Here is a 25733-nt window from a genome sequence, read left to right as displayed (position 1 = left end):
TTCATTTTGAATTATTCACTAGTCATCAGCTCAGACCTTTGACAAATAAAATTTAAAATCGAAAATTGTGCTTTGGAGGTGTCCCTCCTTCTCTTATTTAATTTACAAGGGAAATTTATGTGTGAATATTTTTTTTGAAATTCAGTAAATATAGTCACTATGAGTATTTATATGTAGTCTCACAAAATGATCTCAGCATCCTTATATTTTTGTGGTAAGGGGTCTCAAGGACTTCAAGGACTTCTCTTGGCTCCAAATCGGCATATTTACCGATAAGGAACTTGCTGTTGCGTCCTCCTCTGCTGTAACCTGAGGAAACTGCACCTTTTCACCTTTGAAACCAGCGCTTCCAAATTACTCATGCCAGTCTTTTCTCACTAATTTTATGATTATAATGAGGCAGTGGTGCACTAGTTAGCACAGATGACCTTCTAATTGAAAGACTGTAAATTCAATCTCCAGTGCTGGGCACTGACAGAAATTTAAATAAATATAGCTCCTAAAACCCTTGTGATGGGCTGGCCTGGTGACCAGGGGCTAGCAGAGCCCAAGTCATATGTCACAAGGGACTGCTGGCAACTTCTGGGTGTTAACTACAGGAGTCATTAGAAGCAGGTTGCCCTCACAAAGCAAAGTGAGAAGAGGGACTTTTCCCTGGCTTTGATTCAAGCACCATGCCTTGCTTTTCTGTAGCATGTTCCAAGTTGATTTTTTGTGAAAATGCTTCCTATAGCTGGAGTCAGAACACAGGGGAAGTTCCAGTCTCAGGTGGACATAAGCAGACAAGAAAAGCCTTATCTACCAGGCCACCTTTTGTCCATTGCCATTTATAGAGTTAGATGCAATAATCTGCCCAGGGCTGTGTTGACATCATCCCCTTGCTTGTTATATTCACCCCCATTTTTCACCCCCATGACCCTGGACAGCAATCCAATTCAGGTTTCCAGAATGAACTGCCCTGAGGATCAAGATGGGTGTGGAAAACTGTTTAACGGTCAGTCTCAGGACGGAATCCATGGAGCTGTGATGCTTGCAACATTTATACGAAATCATTTGAGCACTTGCCCTCAATATATTTTGGACCTTCGATTTTGCCTTTAACACTGTTACGTGTTTGTAAGTGTCTCTTATTGTGAGTTACTATGAATCTCTTTTGGAAACAAGTTGTATATAAATTTTCAACTAACTAGCCGCTTTAAAATATGTCCCTGGACCTTGACAACAACTATCCAAAAATGGCCCCGTATTGTTGACAGTGCCTAAAAGCTTATTGGGATGTCAGCACGGTGCCTCTTTATCCTGAACATATCACACAAACACAATGGAAATTTCCCATTGCCTTTAAAGTTTTGCATTCTGTATATTTGGTTGTTAGACAAATAGAGCAAGCTTTGCCGACTTCATTTTCATTCTTGGCAGCATGTTTTTATCATAAGGCAGATAGTCATTAATTTACAGAATCAACGCTGGGAACAGCTTTTGTGATCTCATATTAAATTTTCCCCTGAATCCGCCCCTTGGCAAAAATTACTCACATCGTTAAAAAATATTTAATTAGGCTGTAGTTTATACCCAGCTCACTGGGGAAATGTTGGAATTAATATGATTTGCATGAATTCTGTTTCTCTTTTTCTGTCAGAGATTAGTTTTGAATTCAGTTCAGAGGGTCGTTGACACTGCCAAGGACTCACAATCGTGAAGGTCAAACAGGTAGCAAATACTTCCCCTGGGTAGGTTCCCTGAAAAGACAGCTCAAAATTGCTTTTAATTATGGGTTACCTGAAAGGCCACTTGCTGTTTTTATTTTTCCACAGTTCCCTGAAACACTGCATGATTGGAAGTTTTAAGTAAACCATTTTGTTCCCAACTAAAACAGGGGCCAGTTAATGTGTGGAAATAGATGTGCCTAGGTTTGTGGTCCCAGACGTTTTCCTCTTAGCTCACTGATGTCTGCTGGTTGTTCACAAAGGAAAAAAAGTCCCCTCACCTTATACCAGAATGCTAGATAAAGGTGGTCTGCAAGACAGCCGGCAGTGAGTAAATTTTCTACATAGTAATGCATCTGCTTGTTTAATTATCTCTCACAAGATAAGATACAATGTTTAGTTATGCATTTCCTTGTTTATTCTTCCATGGGTTAGGGGAAAAAAAAAAAAAACCTTAGGGAATCCACAATCCTATGCCATTTTTTTTTCAAAAGAAAATTTAATGGAATATTTAATTAATAATCTAATCAATCAATTAATCTCAGTTACATAAGTGTTGAAATCTAATTCTTTTTCACAGCTATATCAATAAAAGAAGTGAAATGGCTGCCCACTTATCAGGATAATAGGAAACCATTACAGACACAAAGAAAAATTGAAATTATATTAATTCTGCTACACTGGCCCTGATTTGCCAATGTTAACAAAGTCTTTGCATTTTAGACAAATTCAATTCCCCTGCTGGGACTTCCAGGTATACCTTTTATGTCGTAACCTTTTCTAATGGTGGGGGTGGGGGAGTAATGGTTAGGTTTCTTAAAAAGTATTATTCTCAAATATTTAGGCTTTGCAGCTCTAAAGCATTTCAAACAACAGAAGCGCATTTAAACTCTTTAGACATTACCTCTGTCTTTATTGTTGAGTTTTATTTTAAGCTCAAAAGATATAAACCATCTACCTTCAAATTGTGTTCAGACCACACCAGGCTGCAGAGTAGCCAACTGTTGATGCATAAATATTTATATCCCAAGTGATTTATGTGGGGCTTCTTTCGGCACTAAAAAGATGAGAGTCAATTTGACCCTCACTTGAAAAAAATTGTGAGTCAAGTCACAGGAAATAGATGCCAGGTGTATCCATTGCAAAATAGCCTTATTTGACAACAATACTAATGAAGATCACTACATGTTCCAGGTTATTCCAAAGTAGTATTCTGAAGTAGAATAAATTTAAAATGGGAGAGGGGAGAAAGATTAGAACTTTCTGAGTTCACATCCTCTGCTGGTTATTGCTATAGATAATTTATACCCATGATCTCATTTAACCCTCAAAACACTTTGCAAGGTAGGGTGTTCTTATCTCCATTTCACAGATGAGGAAAAGCAAGTTCAGAGAGGCAGAATAGACCTTCTATTTAATTCATCACTTCCTCTTGAACTTCCTTTTACCTATGAACTTGGAGAAACAACCATTCCACAATCAACACAGTGAGTTAGTCTCAAAGTGAAGACCAGAGCTCAGTTCTCCCAGCTACCTGCTGCATGCTCTTTCCATGTGTCCTAGGTCTATGGTATTGTCTGAATTTTCCCAAATACATTTTCAGACAAGCTCAGGCTAAAAATAAATAAAAATAGCATTTTAAAACTTTATTTATTTATTTATATGTGGTACTGAGGATTGAATCCAGGGCCTCGAGAGAGATGCTAGGTGAGAGTTCTACAGCTAAGCCACAACCCCAGCCCAATAACATGGTTTTTTACTTATACCTTTGTTAGTTAATTTTGCATTAAAAAAAAAAAACAGTAAGTCAACTCTTTTATTTTCCCCAGATTAATCCAAATGTGTGTATGGCATTGTGAAATCTTTTACACAACAGGATAATAATGCATATTCAGCCAACTGGTGGAAGGTAATTTCTAGGAACACTTAATAGCCTTTTACTAATATTCTTGTCTGAATATATGAAAATCAAAACACATGACTAGAAAAGAATGAGTAAGAGATAAACCTTACAAATGCACACAGGACAAGGGATATTAGTTCAGTCTCCAAAAAAGATGCAGATGATATGGGAACTGAGGGACCCTTTTTCATTTAGTTTATCACTCTGTTTACTTTTGCTTTTCCCCCATAGCAGCTTCTCTGGAAAAATACAAAGCTGTAAGATTCCTTATTTAATGTCCTCATGTCTCTCCACAGTAGCAAGTCTCCATATTTCATCCCATAGTCTAAAAAAATCACAACATTGGGTAAAAATTATGAAGTTTGCATCCAGTTTTCTATCTATTTAAAAACGAACTTCACATGCTCTTTTCTTTCACTCTGGGCAAGAAAAATTGTGGGTACCTATCATGAGAATGTAGCCTAAGTACACTCTGAAGCCACCAGTTTTCTCACTTGGTGATTCTGCCTCAGCTGCATTCCCAGGTTCCCCCTTGTCTATATTCATACCATTGTGCTAATGAAGCAAAAAATAAGCTTAGTATCAAATTCCCACTGTTTAATCAGACTTCTCACAAGTAGATGTACTTGAAGAGGATTGTGGTTGAGATACATTGAAAACATAAGATTAGAAGTTTGGGGGATTTCTAAATAATTGGCAGAATTAAGTATTGTGCTAACTGTGTAGCATATATGGGCTTCCCTGTCGATTGATTCAGGACAAAAGAATGCAGGAATGATATTGTAACTATGGCTACCATATATTAACTGCTCACTATATTCCACTGACATTACTCATCTCGCTTAATTCCCTCCTCAACCAGAGAGTAAATTTTAAAATCCTCATTTTACAGGGGAGAAAACAGAAACTTACAAAGGTTAAATGACCTCTTCAAGGTCATACAGAAATTGGCAGAACTGAGATTCTAACCCAGCTTTTCCAACTTCAAAGCCAAAATGCAACCTGCCTCCAGTCAACACAGTGACTCAAACAATGGTTGTCACCATGATGTGAGGCAGACTGATTTTGTAAAATTTTTATTGAAAATGAATACATTTAACCTATTTTGAACTATTGTCCCAGATGTAGAACACTTATAAAAACTAAAATTGAACAATAAATATACCATTTATGGTAATTTTGAAGTAATATTTGAATATTTATTATGTTTGCAGTATTGAAAACTTGAGACTTAATGGGTTAAGTTTATAGCATGCTATTTTTATATACATATTCATATTAAACTGATTATTTCAGTTGATCTAATTAACATATCCATCTCTTCATAGTTTGTGTATGGGAGGGGTGAAAACCCTTAAGATCTACTCTCAGTAAATTTCAAGTATGCAATACATTATTATTAATTATAGTTCCTATGCTATACAAATTGTTTTCTAGAAATTATTCTATAGAATGAAGCTTTGTACCCACTTTGCCACCTTCTTTATTTCTCCTACTCCCCTGCCTATTATCCAAATGAAGACAATCTCAAAGAAAGATCTGTACTCCCATGTTTATTCTCGCATTATTCATAATAGCAAAGATATGAAACCAACACAAGTTTCTGTCAATAGGGAAATGGATAAAGAAGTGAATATGTGTATTGCATACACACACATATGTGTCCATATGTATACACACACATACACACATCCATACATAACATGTACAATGGAATATTCTTTAGCCTTAAAAAATGTAATCTTGCCATTTACATTAACGTGGATGAACCTGGAAGATATTATACTAAGTGAAATAAACCAAACACAGAAAAAAAAATTAGTACATGATCTCACTTTTATGTGGAGTCTAAAAAAGGATCAAAATCTTAGATACAGACTACTTTCTAACCATGACCAGGCAACCAATGCAGCTATGAGATTGTGCAGATCCCCTAATGCTGCAGTCCGGCTGGGCAAAATAACCGGGAGGTGACAAGCAACTTGAAGGTTGAAGCGGGAACTGCTTTATTGCAGAGGAACCCAGCGGGAACTCAAGGTAGCGGGAACCACTTTATTGCAGAACAGCAGAGGTATATATACCTAACTGATTACACACAGCTTGACTCGATTAGCATCATCCAGATACAGCAGTCAGCCAATAAGGAATCCCCACCATCTTAATGGCTCCGTGGCGTTGCCTCACAAACCACTCCTCCTGGCAAACTGCCAGGCGCCATCTTGACTTGATTTGCCATCCCCAACACCCTAAGTTCTGAATCTCAGGTCTTTGGTCTGACCCACAATGATAACAACCCAGGGATCCAGAGAGGAGAAAGGTAACATACAAGAAAGACATTTGAGGCCATCATTTTAATTGAACCAACGTTTATTGAGCACAGTGCTAGGTGTCTTGGGAATTTTAAAGATAAATAAGACATCACAGATATTAAGAAGCCTAAATTATGGAAAAGGGTTTAATATAAGTATGCAATTTGCTGAGTTTTCCATAAGTTTCTAAAATAAACCATTTCTAGTTCCTTTAGAAGTATGACATTTTTGAGATTGTGGTACAAAGGAGGTGAAAAGTAGTTAGAGAAAATTTTCCTATAGCACGCATTTAAAAAGGAGAGGAGGGCTGGGGCTATGGCTCAGCAGTAGCACACTTGCCAGGCATGTGTGAGGCACTGGGTTTGATTCTCAGCACCGCACATAAATAAATAAATAAATAACAAATAAAGGTCTAGCAACAACTAAAAACAAAAAAAAATTAAGTAAACTAAAAAGTTGGGGAAACAGAGTTGGGAAAGAAAGAAGTCAGTATCTTTCATCTGTCTCCATATTACTATCTCCCCAGGCCCAATTTTCTATATTTGACATTGTCTATTGTCAAGAAGAGTCCCCACAGATTCTATTTTTCACATAAAATTGTCCAAATTCACAAACATTAATTATCTACATTTTGTAAATATGATACTAGTGATTCCCTTTTGCAGTGGGGCTGGGAAATGCATTTCAGTCACTGGATAACATCCTGTTCCACGTGAGGGTTGTCAATTGACTACAGAAAGTGATAGAAACACGGACTTTTCCAGTCAGATATCACCTCTTACTCCAAGTGCACATTCCTTAAAACTCCTACAAATCTTAGGTATTGGTTTTCTAGGAGACCAACCATGCATGCTCCCTTCCCATGCCTCAGCCAGAAAGGCTGCAAGCCTTGCATGTGCTCCCTCCACCATGGATTCTTTCACCTTTGAGGCTGTAAATAGACAGACCATGTGTCAATTGAGGGAAACTGGGCATGTACTTAGGACATGGTATAGGCATTTTATTATTCATTCTCCATCATTAGAAGCAGGGATTATCTCTTCAAGGTAACAAGTTAAAAAGTCAAGAGACTAAAAAAAGGTACAGAGACTTATCTGCCCTTACTCCAAGAATCAGTGGTTAAGACAGGACTAGGGAGTGGGGAAAGAAGGCCTTTGCTTCCCAGAGTGACGTCTAAGCCAATGGTTCCTGATATGCCTTTTTACCTTAATAGTGGTGACTTAATTTACTTGGTCTTTCTATTTCTGTCTTTTTCTCTATGATGAAAACTTTGATTTCATGCACCCTTGAGGTAGTGTTGTAGTATGTTGCTGTAAATGCCAACAAGTCTAGGACTATGGTTCTCTCACTCTTTTGACAGTACTTAAATACTGTTTTTCAAGTTAAACCAATTTGGAATGACCAAAACTAAATAAAATATACCAAGATAGAGCTACTATAGTTGGAAAGTAATAGGGAGGTACCTCAGAGGTATCCCAGGGATTCCTGAACCTTCAGCTCATAGGTAGGCTCAGAGAATCTATGAATTACCTCAAACTTTCTGCACTGTCAGGGAGAAGTTGGGGAAAGTAACTAAACTTTTTGACAAAGACTCAAAGCGTCCATGATTCCATTGGGCAGCTGTCTTTTGTTTCAACATGATACCTATGTCCATCGCCCATTTAGTGTCGCTTATTAATATGTTTCTGAGTCAAGACCAAGTAGTTTTGTTGAATTTATAATATCTGTGCCACCTTTTTTTTTCCAAGTCCCAAAAGATCAGAATTGATAGCCTGGGCCATCAACAGGAGCATGGGCTTCTGTTAATATAATCAGTGGATAAGCATAAAGGATAAACCATCCTATTACTCAATGATCTCAAAAAGCTTAGCACACCCTTATGAATCAGTTTATTTATCAAAATAAACAATTAGAGACATTTGTTCACGCACCTACTCATTCATTCATTTTTTTTAACATCCATGTGGAACATTGTACACTAGGGTTGCAACAATGAAGACAGATATGGCTTCTGCCCCCAGGGAACTTATATCCAGTGAATGAATACACAGTTACACTCATTGATATCTCACTGCATGCCATATTTGCTTTCCTTGGGACAGTGCATGCATTATCTCATTCAATTTTAACAATAGGAAGGTAGATACCATTATTATCTTTGCTTTACTTATACTTGGGAAAAGAGTGGTGTAATTTTCCCAAAGACGGTAATGGTTTTTATCCCAAGCCATTTGCCTTCAGAGTCTACATTCGAAACCAATACTCTCTATTAGGGGCATGAAAATGTGTTAGAAAACCTTCCAGAAAATAGCTTACTATGTCTACAGGAAGCCATAAAACTGGATCTGGCTACCCCAAATACCCCACCAAATGTTCTAATGCAAGAAACGTGTCTTGTCTGCCTTGCTAGCCTCAGAGGGATGTTGTTGTTGTTGTTGTTGTTTTATACTAGGGATTGAATCCAAGGGCACTTAAGCACTGACCCACATCCTCAGTCCTTTTAAAATATTTAATTTAGAGACAGGATCTTGCTAAGTTGCTGAGGGTCTTGCTAAGTTGCTGAGGCTGGCTTTGAACTTGGGATCTTCCTTCCTCAGCCTCCAGAGCTGCTGGTATTAGAGGCATACACTACTGCGCCCAGCTCAGAGGTAACTTTCTAAATGTTCAGAAAGAGAAGGAACTCATCAGTCTCAAATATGGGACTTCATTTCTTAGAAATGCAATTAAAATTAGAAAAAACTTAAAAGTAATTGTCAATAGTCAACCAAACCCATTAGATAGTAAGGAAGGGCCAGCAGTAAATTCAACTTTTAGGTTACCAGAAAACATACCTCCAACAAGCTCTATTTTATGTAAGGAAGGGGAAAAAAATACCATTAGAGTGATAATGTTTCATTAGTGAATTGGAATTGAGTTTATGTGTCTTTGTTTTGTGTTTGCACTTTTGTAAGCTGTTGAGATGATAATGTGGACAATAAGAAATTCAAAAGGACTGTCAATGACAGAAACCAAAAGAATCTCCAGGTGCAAAGGAACCAAGGGAATTCAGTACAATGAAATCCCTGAGCATTTTGCATAGTGATAGGAGAACACTCCAGCTCCTCCAAGAGCCACTTTCATTAAGCTCAGAGATGAGCTGGTTGTACCATTTGGAAGAAGTAGATGAGATAAATAAAGTATATGCAAATTAGGAGAGGAATAGGCTTTGTGGCCTGTGGTCTAGGAGGGAGCAAATGTTAAACTAAAAGGGAAATAAATACCTTGGTATCAATAAAAATGAACAGTTTGTCCATGGCTTCAGTGAAGCCAAATGCGTGCTTGTTATGGTTTAGATGTGGTGTCCCCAGAAAGCTCACCTGTGAGACAATGCAAGAATGTTTGGAGGAGAACTGATTGGGTTGTAAGAGTCTTAACTCAATCTGTGATTTAATCCCTGATAGGGATTAACTGAGTGTTAACTGAAGTGGTAGGGTGTGGCTGGAGGAGGTGGGAATTGGGGCGTGGCTTTGGGTATATATTTGTATCTGGAGAGTAGAGTTTCTCTCTGCTTCTTGATGTAATGTGAGTTGCTTCCCTCTGCCATATACTCCACCATAAAGTTCATTCAGCCTCATCTTGAGCCCCAAGGAATGGAGCCAGCTTTCTATGGACTAAGACCTCTGAAACCCTGGACCCACAAACAAACTTTTCCTCCTCTATATTTGTTCTGGTCAGATCCTTTAGTCCCAGCAGCAAAAAAAGCTGACTAAAACAGTGCTCTAACAAGCTGTGTTCTCTGATGAAGTCCTGATAATCGCAAAAGAGCTAATAGTCTCCAGCAGCTCAGTCTACCAGTTCCAAGCCACTTCCATCAGCTCATTCTCTAGTTTTTATTTCTTATAACTCATTTCTAAACACTCATATTCTTACCTTTGAGGCATCTGTGTTCATTTATGGATAAAGAAAGAACTGCAATTGAGTCTTCAAAAGTGTTGCTCTTGAACCCTTGATTCATCCTTGTTTTGATGTTGTTTTGTGTTTTGCATTTTGTTATGGATGGCATGAACTTCTCCATTTGCAAAAGGGTTTAATCAACAGTAAATGTTTTGAATCAGATTAAAAACACAAATACTTGAAGAGCTACATATTTATTCTGTCCTGCTAGATGCACTCGTTTTATCTTGCTTCTGGAGGGCAATGCAAAGCCGTGGATGCTCTAATGAATCCCTTGCAACAGGCAGGTGTGTTGATGGTTAACAGTGACGAATGTTTATCTTAAAAGATCCTGGGTTCTTCCCCAGAATTCTCCCTCTTCTCCTTGACACATCAAAAAAATGGGAAATCATCTAAGAGGCTGTTTTATTTGTCTGTGCTTTCAGGACAGCACATTTACATACTCTCCAAGGCAAACAATATAAGCAAGCCCAGGTCTTCCAAGAGTCCTTAATTATATGTCTAAGAATGCATATGTATTCACATGTAATACTTGTGTTTCTGCGGTGTTCCCCCCACCCTCTTTAGCTGACATGTGCTAAGACTCTTTGAAAGCAAAGAGTGAAATCAAAAGTATAACAGGCAAATGCACAATGAGTTGTTAAATGTGATGGCAAAATAAAAAAATATTAAAAGCTTCAGTCAGTATGATCAGTAAAAGAAAAAAAAAAAAAAGACAGCCGGCAAACTGTCTATCATGTGATGAAATTTGACAGTAGGGATTATGGCTTTGATGGACCAGAACAGCTAATAGAAGAAGCTGACATTTTTGAAACCCTGCTAATTAAGGGTTCCTTCCTTAATATTAAAATAAAGTCTTTGTCTGGGTTTTATGGTTGGAGAATCAGGTGTTTTCATTAATATATGCCAGTCAGTCTTAATAAGCTTGGAGGGCAGAGGAAGTTATTATTGAGTGACCTTCTACAAAATAAGCATGTTGCTAAGGGCTCTAACCCTGCCCCGTTCAGACTGATGAATCTCATTTCCAATGCAAAAGCTTCACAAGAAATCCAAGTATTCTCTGTGCAATCACAGAAAATAATCCTTGTGTCTCTTGTAATGTCCAGAATTGCCACTTACTACACTACTACTGTACAATGAATATTACAATACATATTATTTTTCTACCACAATTGTCTACATTTCTGAATTGCCCAGAATAGAAAAACTTATTGTGAAGACACTTGTATTGAAAAGTCAGCTCATTTTAATACTTTTCAAATAGTCATCTACTCTGTTCATGAATTATAATGCTCAGAATACATCTGACAATACTGGCTTTGAAAAGGAGATATGTCTATATTATTACATATTCATTTTCAAATAGATTTCAAACAGATTTTAAACCATTCATTGAAATTCATTGAAATGATAAATTCACAGTTGGATTTTGATTGACTCTTAATCCAATTTTACTTTTGATAAGTTTTCACCCCTCACTTCCCACCCACCCCCAACCTTTCTCAACCAATGTATTTTTTGTCCTTCTTTTGTTTTTTAAAGCAAAACTGATAGGGTATGGTGAAACTTGAAGGCTTGGGTAACTAAATGTAAAGCTTGTCAAAAAGAATTGGTAAATTAAATTAAAATCAGTAAAGCAGCATACTACAGGTAATTTATCTGGCTAATTTCCAATGTGCCAGTACTTCTCTTATGGAATGGAAAGAGTGTTCATGGTAGCTGACTGTTAGTTCACATCCTGGACAAAAACTTTGAAAGAGTCTTTCAGTTAATAAGTCATGCCACTATTTCTAGAGGACATGGAAAAGTGCAGATAGGCAAGGTGTTTGGGGTTGTGATAGATCACACTCCTTGAGGTTCTGTGCTTTTTCAACTAAAAGAGTACTACTGAGACGCTACGCTTCTTGTTTTTCTGTCTGCCCTCGGAAGAGAAGTTGGGTCACACCACTGTTGCCAGACTCATGGTCAAGTAAAAGGACGATAAACCTATTAAAGTCTCTTACTGGAAGGAAGAAATTAGATTAAAACCAGCAAAGTGCACCATGGATTTAGTGCTCATACAGAGGGGAAAAGCTCATCTATCATAAAGAGTCAATGTGAGTGTGTCAGATATGGGAACAATGAGATAAAAGTCTTGGACTCAGAACTTAAATATGGAGGACAAGAAGTGAGTTCAAAGTGTGGCAATTATTTTAACCTAGGTCTATGATAAGACAATTGTCTTTAAACTACAGACTCGAGAAGAAAAATAAGATGTGACATTTCCTATAAGTGATTGTTTGAAACTGTTCTTCAGTATTTAATGGTGGGAAATGTTAATGAACACTAGCATGGGTCGTCTAATTATTGGGACCAAAAGCAATCACTTAGTGTTGACTGAGCCTCTACCTAATGCTTGCCTGATGCTCTAGGCTTAACCCAAACACAATGGGGTACCACCCCTGCCTTTATAAGATCCAGTACAGTTAGGACTATTTGTCTTAAGTTGCTTCTATCTTTCCATCTAATCCAACTCTCCTTTCTCATTCTGTTTTTGTTAGGAGCCAAAATGGGAGTTGCTATCCCAGAATTTTTGGTTCACAACCACCTTTGGACATATCCATACTGATGTGGGTCACGGACTAGCAATCTTAGCATCACTTCCTAAAAATGCAGAATCTTGGATTTTCCCCAAACCTGTGGAGCCAGAATCCCTGAGAGCCTGAATTGTCCATTTTAAGGAAATCCCAAAGAGATTGGGAGAAATTTGAGTCTCAGTAATCTAAAATGCTCACATTACAAATTAGTCACATACTATAGTGTGCGGTGATATACTTTTGTCATCTCATTTGACTTTGTGTTTGTCTTTCCTCTTCAAAGTAGATGGTAAACTCCTTAGGGGCAGAGGCTAGGTTTTCATATTTCTTTCTATCCCCATAGTCCCAAATGTAGTCTTGCAAAGAATAAAGGATTGATAAATATTTGATTGGATGATTGATTAAATCTATAAATTCAGTCCTTTTATTCTCCAGATATCTCTCTGCTTCTATGTGTTTTACTCTCTTGCACCTCTTCTCTCCTTCACATCCTTCTTCTTGGTATTCTAATACTTCATGCTGTAGTCCAGGGATTCTTGGGTCTGGAGCAGCACTGTCCAATAGAAACATATTGTAAACCACATGTAACTTAAAGTTTTTTCTAGTAGCCACATTTTAAAAAGCAAACAAGTGAAATTAATCCAGTCTCACATATCCCAAATATAATATGGTTTGAATTCCTTTTATTTTATACTGTGTCTTTGAAACCTGGTGTTATTTTACACTTAAAGCATATTAGAATTCAGAGTAGCCACATTCCAAGTGCTGAAAGCTACGCTGAGTTTGTGGCTACCATATTGAGGAACTAAGCTCCTGAGAATATTCATGAATAAACAGCTTGAGTGTCTAAAACCCCTAAAATAAAAAGCCAAATTATATGTGTATGTCTAGAGTATTTTTCTGGTGAGACAGAACATCAGGTTCTCAAAAGAGTTTTCCCCTCCTCCACTGCCACCACACTGCCCTGAAAAATATCTTTAGGAATACAAGCACTGCATTTAGCCTCTGGAATGTCGCATTTCTTTTGACCAATTTTCTCTACTTGCCAGTTCTATTTACATTCTCTATTGTAACAAGACTAACTCACAGTCTGTTATTAAACAGTTGTGAATTTAACTTATTCTTTTAAAATAGCACCTAGAGAGTGCTCAGGGTGTTGACTTGCTTCATAGAAAATAACCTCAAACACTACCACAGTTAGCAGTTACAGTAGCCAAAATAAAGTAGCCGGAGAGAGCCCTTTTTCTTAAGGTAATTTACTACAAATGAATTCTACACCAGGGCCATGGTGTCCACGTGGCATTCAGGAGATTTCCAAAATTTTCTTAACTGTCTCAATGAGGAAGATTCTAGATGCATCAGTAATTGATCACAGACACAGAGAATTGTATACCTCCTCGTTCTTCTCTCTGGATTAACTCTCAAATGTCTTGACATGCACTAACCACTCACTTTCCAATGTGGCTGAAATAGTTTTGCATACTTCATGGTTTTCTTGGATGAGATTTTTAAAGACCCTCTTACAGAGACATGGAAAAGGCAAGCCAGCTTTTTCAAATATAGCAGCTGTGGCATTTACATAATGCTCTAGTCTGAGAAACCAAGATGTCACTTGAGCAAGATCCTCCTTTTGGTTTGCCTTTTCTTAAACATAAAGACTTCTTGAGGTGTACAGAGAGATTATTTTTAGTTAACTTCTCTAGTTTTACTTTGTTTTTTTTTTTTTTTTGTTTTTCCTTTTCTTTGAACAGTATCACTTAAATATTGTGACTGAGCTCCTGGTGAGGGCTGATGTTGCTGGCCTTCCATCATACAGCAGCCCCTTTAAAAATGATCAGGAGTGGTTAGTTGCATTATCCATATGCATTTTAGTATTTATTATTTGTGAGGTTATTATTTTTGTGCATTAACCATATCCAAGGTGTTAGACATATAAACCATAGTGTTTACTGGGATTAGGACAAAATAAAATCATCCTGTGTAATTTTCAAAAAACTAAACGGAAAAGTCAGCTTTAAATTATTATTATTTCCTAAACTAGTTAACATTCTTTAACATACAGAAGCTGCCCACTATTATGAATAATTATAATGTACCAAGGAAACATTTAAGATACAGAGGCTGTTTAGGGACTGATTTAAATTTCAATCTTATAAGTATTTTCTTGTTCACATAATCAAAAGAAGGAGAAGGACAAAACACTATGAGAAGAATAAAAATAATTAAACAAAAATTGAGATGTATTGATACTGAAGTCTGATTACGCATAACATGCCTCTCAATGTGTATCCAGATTTAAATGACAAATATTGAACCATGTAAAATTTGAGGATAATGGATTAACTATGCCAATATCAAGTATTTTATGTTGATTGGTCTCCTTACCATCAAGGTAATGAAGAAGCTTTGAAAGTTATAACTTACTATTTGTCTGATCTTCGGAAAAGAGAGATTGACTTCAGTTACTTTTGAGATTGTTAATTCTTCATCCTTGGCATCATTTCACTTTTTACTAGGATTGTAACCTCCAATGGCATCCTTTTCCTCCTTCCCAGCACTGTGATAAATACTAAAAATTTGGCCTTTCCTGCCCTACAGACACTTTAAAACTTCAAAAACTATAGGAACCTTGTAAAATGTGGTTTTAAAATTTTCTGATTTCACAAATATCTGGGCTCATTCCTGTGATGTAATGTCCCCTCAGTATTAAGGCATTCCCTGGGTTTTCCTTTTAACTGGTGTCTCTTAATGAAAGAAAAAGGATATTGACATATCAGAACTATTCTAAAGCCACTTCTTCCATAACATGGCATGTGGAAGTATACCTGAACCAAGGATGCAAAACATTTTAAATACAACATATAATTTATTTATTAGGAAAAAAAATATTGTAAAGGCCTCAAAGGTCTGTTTTACACAACTATTTCTATAAGTATTTAAACACATTCAACTGGATTCTGAATGTGAATGACTAATCTAATACTTTTGAATATTTACTAATCAGTGTTAATTATTGCCTGATCATTTCACCCATGAGGAATGACAATGTTAAAGGTAGACATACTTTTGCAAATAACGTGTCCAAGCTCAAGTCAGGATCTGCAATTTATTCTTTATGGGCTCTTTTACTCCCTTTCTCCAACAGTCTGCCTTCCTCTTTCCTCTCTGAGAACCAGGAGAACCCCTGGAATGATCTTCTGGTACTTCTTAACTGAAGTTCAGAAATGATTATAAAGTGTGTCTTTGGATGCTGTTTTTGCAAATTCTCAAGGCAGCCACTCCAGGGGTTATAGAAAAGTATATAAAAACAAAAAATAAAATGTAGTTGGCCTCACTGATTCCCACAGGAATCAAAATGTTTATTTCTGAAGATAAAATAAACACACAATGTGGTATCTTTTAGCTCAGCTTCTTCTAAGGGAAATCTCCGTTAGTATATCTGTAAAAAGAGAGTGGATTCATTTTTTTTAATTTGATGACACTGAAAGGATTTTTCATTCTACCTCATCTTTCTGATATAGAACCTTTCTTTCTTCTTGTTCTACTAATTTATACACATATTTCTGTAACAGACCCAATGCTTTTATGCGTTTTTCTTTAGATAAGTCAGCAAATACATAGAACGAGACAGAGCAGTAAAGAACATCAAGTTTCTGTCAAAACAGTTCATAAATATTCAGGAGAGTTCTGCAATATGTAGGAAGTTATGAAGATGGCATTAAGATACCAGTAAATCCAAAGAAAACCTATGCTAATCAAGCTATCATATCTTATTATATTTTATTCTCTTATCACTTTATTATCCTTCAATAACACAAATGTAACCCCCAAAAGCTACACATTCTAACCTGCTATGGTGAGAGAGAATTTCCACCTTATCCTGGGTCAGGATTTTCTAAGTAGGATGTTAGGGCCTCTTGGTAGATCTGAAAGCCTAACCTGGTAGTTAGCTTTCCAAGGCACTTACCACCAACATAGTCCTCTCTCAGGAATGATCTTCTATTCACATATAGTTGGCAGCACCTGTGGATGTGGACCTGGCTGCAAAAGGACACCTGAAAAGGTGCTTAACCAAGAAGACCTCAAGTCCTCTCAGTAACTTCAAGAAAAACAAAACAGAACAAAAAGTCATTTAAAAGGTTTAGGACAGTCTACCTTAAACAGTAGGTTTTGAATGACTCTTTTTATTTGATAAAAAAAAATCAACTTTGTACTATTCCTAAAACTGGAGTACTTTTAAAAGAAATACCTTAAAAATAGCTTCTATGATCTTTCTTCATAGAAAAGTCCTCTTAAGTGGTTCTAAAATGGAGATGACTTACAGTATCACTGCTTGTTCCTCACTTACACCAAAACCTTTCAAAGAGGCACTGAATTCAATGAATTGCACTGTTGGTTCATTGCTGTAGTTTAAAAGTATTGCTCACTCCAGGGGGCCAAGCAAAGGCTATTGACATGCTTGCTTGATGTATGAAAAGACAAATTAGTCCCCCATCCTATCTACCAGCAGGGTACAATGACCCAACATGGAAAAGTCAACTCAAACCACTGTATAATATATTACTTTTTTTCCCCTGGAAACTTCAGAGTTATCAAATCAACTGTGTCTAGTGTGCAAATGACATGCAAGCTAACAGACTGTGAAATAAATTTGAGGAAGGCCGTGTGGTTTAGCATGACCACAGGCGATGCCAGATGGCACTTGTGGCTCTGGTTTAGGAGGAATCTATGGTAGTGTTGGGTGGAGAAAGCCAGGAAGAAAAAAAGAGTTTAAGCAAAATAATGCTGTTTCTGGATATGATTGTTTATTGCTGTCTGCTGCCATGCATTCTCAGTTATTTTACAATATTCTAAGCAATAGGAGATGCTCTTTTAAAGTGACTCAGCTGGAGTAAAGTTGGACCTAGTGGATGAGTTTGGCAACAGTCATGCTTCTTTGACTTCTTATGTTGGGGAAACAAACCATTCAAAGACCCATGGGTCTGTTTCTTGAGTTTAATAAACAGAAAGTGGAATATTGAACTCAGGGACTCACATATACTAGGCAAGCACTTTTACCTATGAGTCACATCCCCAGCCCCCCAAAAGTGGAATTTTTTAACTACTGTATACAGTGATTGAGTTTACTATAAAATGAAGAGTTTTTCACATTTGCCTTAGAATGTAATTTGCACTAAGTAGAAAAACACTATTGATGGGTAAAGGAAGAAGCTGTATAAATCATAGTGAAGGGTTAAGAATAGGACCAATAATTAATATCAAATAAATTTCTCTAAATTTCTACTGTTGGTGAATTGAAGGGAAAGTTAGAAATAATTTTTGTGGAACTGTGTCAAAATTCAGGTGAGGATACAGGGGTGTGGAACTTGGAAGCTAACTAGCCAAACAGTTTTGTCAGATATTGGAAACAAAATGGGATATGAAAGATGGTCATTATTTTTTGAAACAGTTTCTTAAAATCTGTCTTTCCTAGCATTTATACAATTCTATTTTCAGATAAACTTATTTGAGGTCTATAAAAGAAGGTATGAGTCTTAATGCATATGGCAAAGAATTATCAGAAGTAAATATATAATGATGTTATATTGTAACTCATTTTACAAAATAAATAATGCTGTAAAAAATAATGTCACTAATAATATTTTTAAAAAGAAAACTTAATTGTGCCCAAAACAAATAAAGATCAAGCAGACTTATTTTCAGGCCTAAATACCCATCCTTTGTTCATTCAACAAACATTTGTGATAGACCTACCATGGACAAGAAATCAGTGGGTAGAAATTTTGGAAGAGTTAGTAACTAGGGATCTGAACTTACCTAATTAACACTGGATTAATGTTCTATTTATTTTTCCTACTTGAAACTAACATGAAGTAATGTCTCTCCATCAAGTAAAAGACTTCCAGTCTTACTTTCTGTGGTCTATTTTTTGGCACAGAATTTAGTGGCAGGAAATATGAATTCTTCTGATTCACCTAGTCAGTCTTCATTGGAGAAAAAAAAAGACAAGGGTTAAGTGAGAAAAGTGGTGGACTATGTGTCAGTCAGCTGGGCTTCTAGCCTTACTTCTGCCTTCACACAGCTGGATAAACTTGAAAAAGCATTTTAACTTCTCAGAATTGTAGAGTTTTCACCAATTACATCAGGGGATATTAATAGATGGTTTTTAAGTTCTCTTTTGCTTCTAAATTTTAATTAAGTGGAATCAGTAAGAGAAATGTTGAAAGTGTTTGATAAATGTGAGATGTGGTAGTGGTGATGACCGTGATGGCTGGAGGTGAATACTGAGTAGATTTTTGTCTACTCCCACATCTATCTTGGCTTAGTACACATCCTTTTGTACCTTCCATTGGTCCAAGAGTCCAAAGAATCCTGAGCCCCAAGGGACTGGCAGGCTACCTGCCCTTGGCCTCCTGCCTTCATAGTACTCCACGTTCTTTCCTGCCAGGAGTCAGATTGAAGGGGAAAGAAGCTCACAGGTCCCTCTATGGCTGCAAATGTTGCTGCCTGAGAAGTAACATGTCAGGTCAATAGCCTTTGAACCAGTCTCTCTCTACTATTGGCCTTTGCCAATACATAGGTTCTCCTGTGAAATGGGGAAAATCACACCAATTCAAAAGATTGTGTGAGAATTCATCAAAGTATAGAAAGTACCTGCACAAGTAGGTGGCTGCTAATATTGTCATTCTTGTAGTTAAGATTCAAAGCACTGTCACCCCTGCCATACCCTGTTTAAAGTGATGTCCCAAACCCCAAGTTACCCTGGAATATACATTTTCTTTTTTTGGGGGGGAGGGGTGGTGGGCATCAGGAAACCCGGGATTGAACTCAGGGGCACTAGACCACTAAGCCACATCTCCAGCCCTATTTTGTATTTTATTTAGAGACTGGGTCTCACTGAGTTGTTTAGTGCCTCACTTTTGCTGAGTTTGGCATTGAGCTTGCAATCTCCTGCCTCAGCCTCTCAAGCCACTGGAATTACAGGTGTGCACCACAGCACCCGGCTGCCATCCATTCTTATCAACCAAAAAGCAACAACAAGAGCAGTCATTTGAGAGTGTTTAAGTCTCACAAAGTGACTTCCTCTGCGTGGTTTCATTGTATTTTCATTGGCTATGGAGTGGCAAAGTAAGTCCTATTTTCATTCAAGCTCTCAAGGTCCATATCTTGTACCATTCCTGAAGACTGGCACCTCCATGGGGACCATGTCTACAAAGTAACACATAAGCAGTGCTCCCAGAGTCCTACAGAGCAGGAATGCTGCCAGTTTTAGACTAGAAACCGAAGCCTAGGAAGTTAAGTGAATTGTCCAAGGCCACACAGCTGAAGAAGAAAAGATTCTGATCTCAAAGTCAGATTGTGTCTCCCAGTATCTTGTGCTTTCCACCAAACCATATAGCCTTAACTACAGGAATGCATGAAGACCATGACAGTGTCAATTTTTTGGGCCAGCCTCTCAATCAGTATATAGCTCTGAGATGTCTTGCTGGGGGAACCCATGAGGTCATTGGAAGAGAAAGTCCACAGCATGCATAATGCCCTATGGCACATTGTGACTTAGTCCTTCTTTACATGTGCCACACTCAAGACATTGTTTTGTGTAAAGGAAGTGCCTTTACATCCAAGCAGATCAAGTTGTGGAAACTGTGGGCTATTGCTCTTTCTCTATAGGCTGGCATACATGAATATTCAACAACCAGGACCCCTCAAAAATTTATTTTATATCCTACTTGTGCTGCCATCACAATCTGTGGTCTGTGCCAAAAAACACTTTTAAGTATTAAAGAAAACCATTAGAGTTTGAGAAAAGTGACAAAAAAAATATTTATGAAAGTGCCACAATTGGACTCCATGTAAAATAAGTTACTTCCTCATATTCACTAATCCCCAAACAAAATAACTATCAAGAAATATTAAAACACACATTTTATTAGTTTCATTTAATTTCTTAATTGCTCAAAGTCAGTTTACCCATTTATTGCTGTGTGAAGTGCTTAGAGGCAAGGCACACATTAAAGGGATTATTTCCATGTAATCCCCCCCTCCCAGAGGGTCGGAGCTGATCACTGTGAATCCCGATGTACTCTCTGCAACAATACCAAGTGGAGGAAATAGGTATTGTAAAATGATAGAGTCGGTTGTCGGGTAATACAGTAGGAGAATGTAATTTAATAGTGAGAGAAAGTACCTCGTTTTCGGTAAAAGTTATGTGAGCCTTTTTCAGGAACAGCTATTAACCAAACTGAATTTAGCCTCCTCTTTTTCTGGCTCTACCTCTGTTAATTGATAGATGTTGAAGATGTGTAGCCTGTTAAGATTTTAATCAAATGGTGTCTGGCAGTAGATTTGATCATCTTCCTGGGACTTGGAGTTCTGAGGGTAATAATTGCTCTGAGTATTACGCTCCCTGTGACAGTTCTCCCATCGCCAGTTTTCCTTCTTGGCAGCAAAAAGAGTGCAAGCACTCAGGTGGAATTTGGAGGGATGCTGGATATTACACAGGAAAGGGATATGAGGTAGGAAAGGCTCTAGGTAATATCCACCAAGAAACTTGGGACAGTGTGATGTTCTGGCAGCTTCCACGGCACATCATAGCTGGCCTGAGACCATTACACCCCAGGGGATTGGGAAACCCATTAGTGACCCAGGAAAGAGCTTTTCCTTGTCCTGTTGTGAAAGCACCTCTCCCTGTTGTAACACCTATAACCCAAGTGCGTTACATTAGGAGCATTACTGCTATTCTTAGAAAGAGATAAAAGTTAGAGCTTTGGAAGAACACAGAGGTAAGACCAATTCTTGCCCCCTGAGACAGCACACGACCCAGATACAGGGGTCCTGGCTGACAGCACTGAAACAGGAGGGGCCTCTTTTCTGACAGTTCATGTTCATTCTCTGTGCTCATTGTCAGCCTAATTCAAAGAGTACACAAAAGAAAACACTTTTTAAAAAGCCCTCAAGGAGATTTGTACCATGTATTTTATTAAATTGAAGGCAAAACAAGCTGATACCAGCAGAAAAAAAATGGCTGCTTCAGACCCCAGCTGACCTCTTTTGCATGGAAAATTCTCCATATGATTACAGCGCTAATGAGTAATATTTAATGAAAACATTATGCCTTTGCATATATTTGTAAGCAGCACTTCTTATGTTTAAATTTACATAGAAATAAGAGGGTATGTATAAAAACACATCTTGGAAATCTGTGTATTTTAAGGAAAATACTCGTCTACTATCTTTGGCTTTTTCTGTAGCCATTTTTATACAAAGCCCAAATTTCTCAATAAGAAAACTGTAGAATTCAGTCAATCATCCAGTTGACACCAAACATACAAGTATTTGATGATGCGTGGATAAAACAGCTGAACGCGAGGCAGACTTGTCCACATTTCACAGGATGTTTTGGATTTATGCAAACAACAGTGTATGAAGGAAAAACTGGGCTAAACAATTGCTAAATAAATACATGAGAAAAAAAAAGTCTTTCAAGTTCAGGAATCCTTAAGTATTTGAAGATGAAGCCTTCGAACAAGAATTGCTTCTAGTGCCTGAGTATTTTCCTTTTCCGCTCAGAATCTGAATCACTTTGGTGCTGAATTTGAACATGGAAAAGCCTATGACACCTTTCTTTCTCACCCTTTCTCTTCCCTCTCTAGGTGGAGCTGACAGGCAGCAGCGTCTTTGACTATGTCCACCCTGGGGACCACGTGGAGATGGCAGAGCAGCTGGGCATGAAGCTCCCGCCCGGGCGGGGTCTCCTCTCACAGGGCACAGCAGAAGATGGGGCCAGCTCAGCATCTTCCTCCTCTCAGTCAGAGACCCCTGAGCCAGGTGGGAATTCAAACCTAAGTTGTGGGTTGGTGGGCAGGACCTTTGCCGAATGAGTGTGCTCAGGGCACCCGTGTGAAGAGACTATAAATAGGTCTAAGGGTATTTAACAATTCTGTGCAGCTTTCAGTCCCATGCAGTAATTAAATAAGGGAGAGATTTGAAAATAAGGAGACATTTTAATAAGTATAATCCAGAGATCTAATTTCAGTTGAACAATACATATAGAAGGTACTAGTTCCTTTAGTTTCTCTTTCATATTACTAGAGGAAAGCTTCCGACCTGGAACACCTTCTTCCTTTTATTGTTACCATGGCTAAATGTAATGCATTTATTTATTATTCAGCAAAATCTGTGGTAGAGGCATTTTGAATATTAGCTTGTGGAGAATTAGAAGTATTAGAGATTTGCAGAAATCTTGGTTTCTTTTCTTTTCTTTTTCTTTTTTTTTTTAAGCATCAGAAGGTACTTGAAAGATGTGAACAGATAAATTAAGGCTAAAAAGAAAACAGAAATGGCTACATTTTAAACTGCCTTTCCACCCTCAGTATTTAATTAGATCAATTGTATAGAGGAATGAACAGAGGTGACATTCCTCATTGGGATTCCTTCCAGGACTCTTATAGACTTTGCATTCAGAATGTTCCCATTTTCATTGTGTTGTACTGATGATAATTTAAGTATTAGGGGAAAATCCATTTATAAATTAAACAAAATGACTTGATATCCATCAGTCCCCTAGTTCATCAAGCTGTTCAAACACGGGGAAGATTGGCTGGTCGGCCTGGGTCTTCCGAGAGCGCTGGTAATTAGATCTGCGAAGGATTTATTCTTTGCTGATTGGGGCTTTAAATTAATTGAAGTTCCACATTTGTGGTTTTGTCCTTTTTGTACTTTTTTAGAGGAGATATTTCATATTCTTGTGTGGTGGAGTGCTTGGCCAAGCAGCAGTGGTTTAAATGTTAATTTTTCTCATGAGAAGTTTAAGATTTTTAATGAATCAAGGCCTGATTTGAAGTGCAAAGTTTTATTTGCTTACTTGGGAAATTATTTTTTCACTCTTCAAAGATGCCTGTACTTTACTTGATCTGTTGTTTTAAAACAGATTCATAACACAAAAGCATTTTGTTAGAAAGAAAAATGGGGGGGAAACTGTGTTAATATTAATGTTAAAATAACTCTACATACTTCCAAGGAAATACTTTAATTTGGCTTGCCTGGAAATAATCGCAATATGCAATATGCTTGTTCACACAGAAGGGGAAGAATATATTTGCCTCTTTGGGAAATATTTTAATTCCATCTAGAACCAATCCATGTTTCCTCATTGAAGTTGACTACAATTCCTAGGGCATCATTACCCTGGAGCATTGATGAGCATCCTTTTCCAGTTATCCCAACACATGAGAAAAGACAATATGTAAGTTTACTCTTTACCCTTTAAAAATGAGAATGATTTTGTTCAGGGGAAGTCATACATTCTTATACCATACCTCACTGATTTTACTGAACAGATATGCCAGGGAGATAATTGGGACTGTTTTTTAGTCATTAGGCTGTTCATGTCTGGGTGCATTTGAGAAGCAGCACGTGAAAATAGTTTTCTACACTTACATTCTGGAGTTGGATGGAGGCACCTTGATTCCTCAAAACTCAAACATGTAGCACAAAAGAATTTAAGTTTAAAAGCGTTTGTCTGAAGGAAGGCATTGGAAAAGTGAACTTAGTTTCCTTGAATCACAAATTCTAAGTTTAAAAAGATCTTTTTGATCCTTTAGTCCAAATTACAACACAGGTAGCTGTTCCTCTACAGCAAAACCAATAGGTGCCCATTCTGGTCTGTGTTGGAACCCGTCCTTAACAGAAAGCTTATGAATTCACAAGGCTGCCCACCTCCATTGCCAAGCAGTGCTAATAGAAAGTTATTCCTGATCTGGAGCCCAAACCTACTTAGCTACAACTTCATGTCCTCTGGGATCACATTCAAGATTTACTCCATCTTCCCTATCAGAGCCTTTCCAATATGTGAAGTCAGAGACTCAGATCCTACCTTCCTCCCATTTCCGGGTCAGACCACACTAATTTTATGACGACTGTTTGGATGGTGTGTTCCTGATGGACTTAGCACTCTAGACATCCTCCCTTGGCTGTACTTCAGTTTGTTGGTGACCCTCTAAAAATATGATCCTGAGAAGAGCCCTCCAGATGTACTGTGATAAGTACAAAGCTTAGAAGTACTGTCACTTTTCTTACTACAGGCTACTATACTTCTAATGCAGCCTAATGTTGACTTAGATTCTATTGACAGCCTGATCACCTCGTCAATTTATATGGAGCATGATGTCTCCCCAAATACTTATTGAGGGTAACTTGTCACTTGGAGGAAACATTTGAAGGAAAAAAAATCCACAGCCTGTAAACCATTTCTGCTAGGATATCCTAGGCTGAACTTCAAATAAAACAGCAAACCCAAATAAATATTTTAATATAGTATAACTCTGATAAATTCCATGTCTTCTGTGAAGCACTAGCATGCATAAAACTAGGTATGTTAGAGCTCCATTTTCACCTATTATTATTAATCCTGAATAGGAGAACACTTATCTCCTTCAACCGTTACCATCCTTCTCTCCTATAGAGTTACTTTATCATTTAACGTGAGCCATGATTGAAAGGAATTATATATTTATTTGGGCTTACCTCCCTTGGCTCCCCTGCCTTCCAACAGCCATCCTAACTAGGGAAATTGTGAACTCGATTTTCTATACCCCTTAACAACTTGGGCTCATTAGCTGCATTTTTGTTAGTAAGGGCTCTCCTCCTTGATGGTGAGCATGACTCTCACCATTAGAGAAAGTCAAGCTGTCTTATCCTTAAAAGTCTGTAGTATTGGTTATTTTCAATCTTTGGCTTAGAAAAGCAATTAGATTGACTGCTCAAATACTGAAAAGCAGCGTAGGGTTCTACCTTGAATGAAATATCTTCACTAATGCAGATGATCGCTCCAAGGGAATTACTTTAAAAGTTCATGTCAGGCACTACATCCCAAAGCTGCTTATGTTTCTTAAAAGCTGAAAGAATTTTAACAAGATTTTCTAATTCTTAATAACATGAAGGAACATTTTTTAAGACTGTTGTTCACTGCTTTATAATCTTTTAAACTCTGATAAAACACAGATTCCTTTTTACATCCTGGTGTAATTTGGTTGGAGAAGGGATATCGATATATGGTTATTATGAAAATGAAAGGACTAGTAGGTATGGAATTTTTTAGAAGCCCTGATGTGTTCAGTGTAGCATTACTAAATGACTGAAATCTAAATAACATTTGGCATTATAATAAAAGGAAATAAGTGACTAACCCAGACTAAGAGGCAGTGATACTGTGCCATAATAGGAATTCTATTTCTTTGAGCTGCCAGCCTTGTGATTGCCTTGTCTTGAATCAGCCTCAAGATAATGGGGGGGGGGGGGAATCTGT

At 37.6% G+C, this 25733-nt stretch overlaps 1 protein-coding gene across 12 annotated transcripts in view; it reads left to right on the top strand.

Annotated features, from left to right (window-relative positions):
- Npas3 (neuronal PAS domain protein 3) overlaps nt 1–25733 on the top strand; it is an 851762-nt gene that overhangs the window by 703425 nt on the left and 122604 nt on the right. For all 12 annotated transcript variants that reach the window (XM_058573655.1, XM_058573656.1, XM_058573650.1 and 9 more), the window contains one exon: nt 22081–22255. In XM_058573655.1, the coding sequence (XP_058429638.1) occupies nt 22081–22255 (175 nt within the window). The remainder of the gene's footprint in view (nt 1–22080; nt 22256–25733) is intronic.

This window comes from Marmota monax, unplaced genomic scaffold (genome assembly GCF_021218885.2).
Source record: "Marmota monax isolate L192 unplaced genomic scaffold, Marmota_monax_Labrador192_F-V1.1 WCK01_AAM20220418_F8-fsc00222, whole genome shotgun sequence".
NCBI lineage: Eukaryota > Metazoa > Chordata > Mammalia > Rodentia > Sciuridae > Marmota > Marmota monax.
The sequence above is the reverse complement of the archived record's forward strand: the minus strand, read 5'-3'. Positions and strand labels throughout refer to the sequence as shown.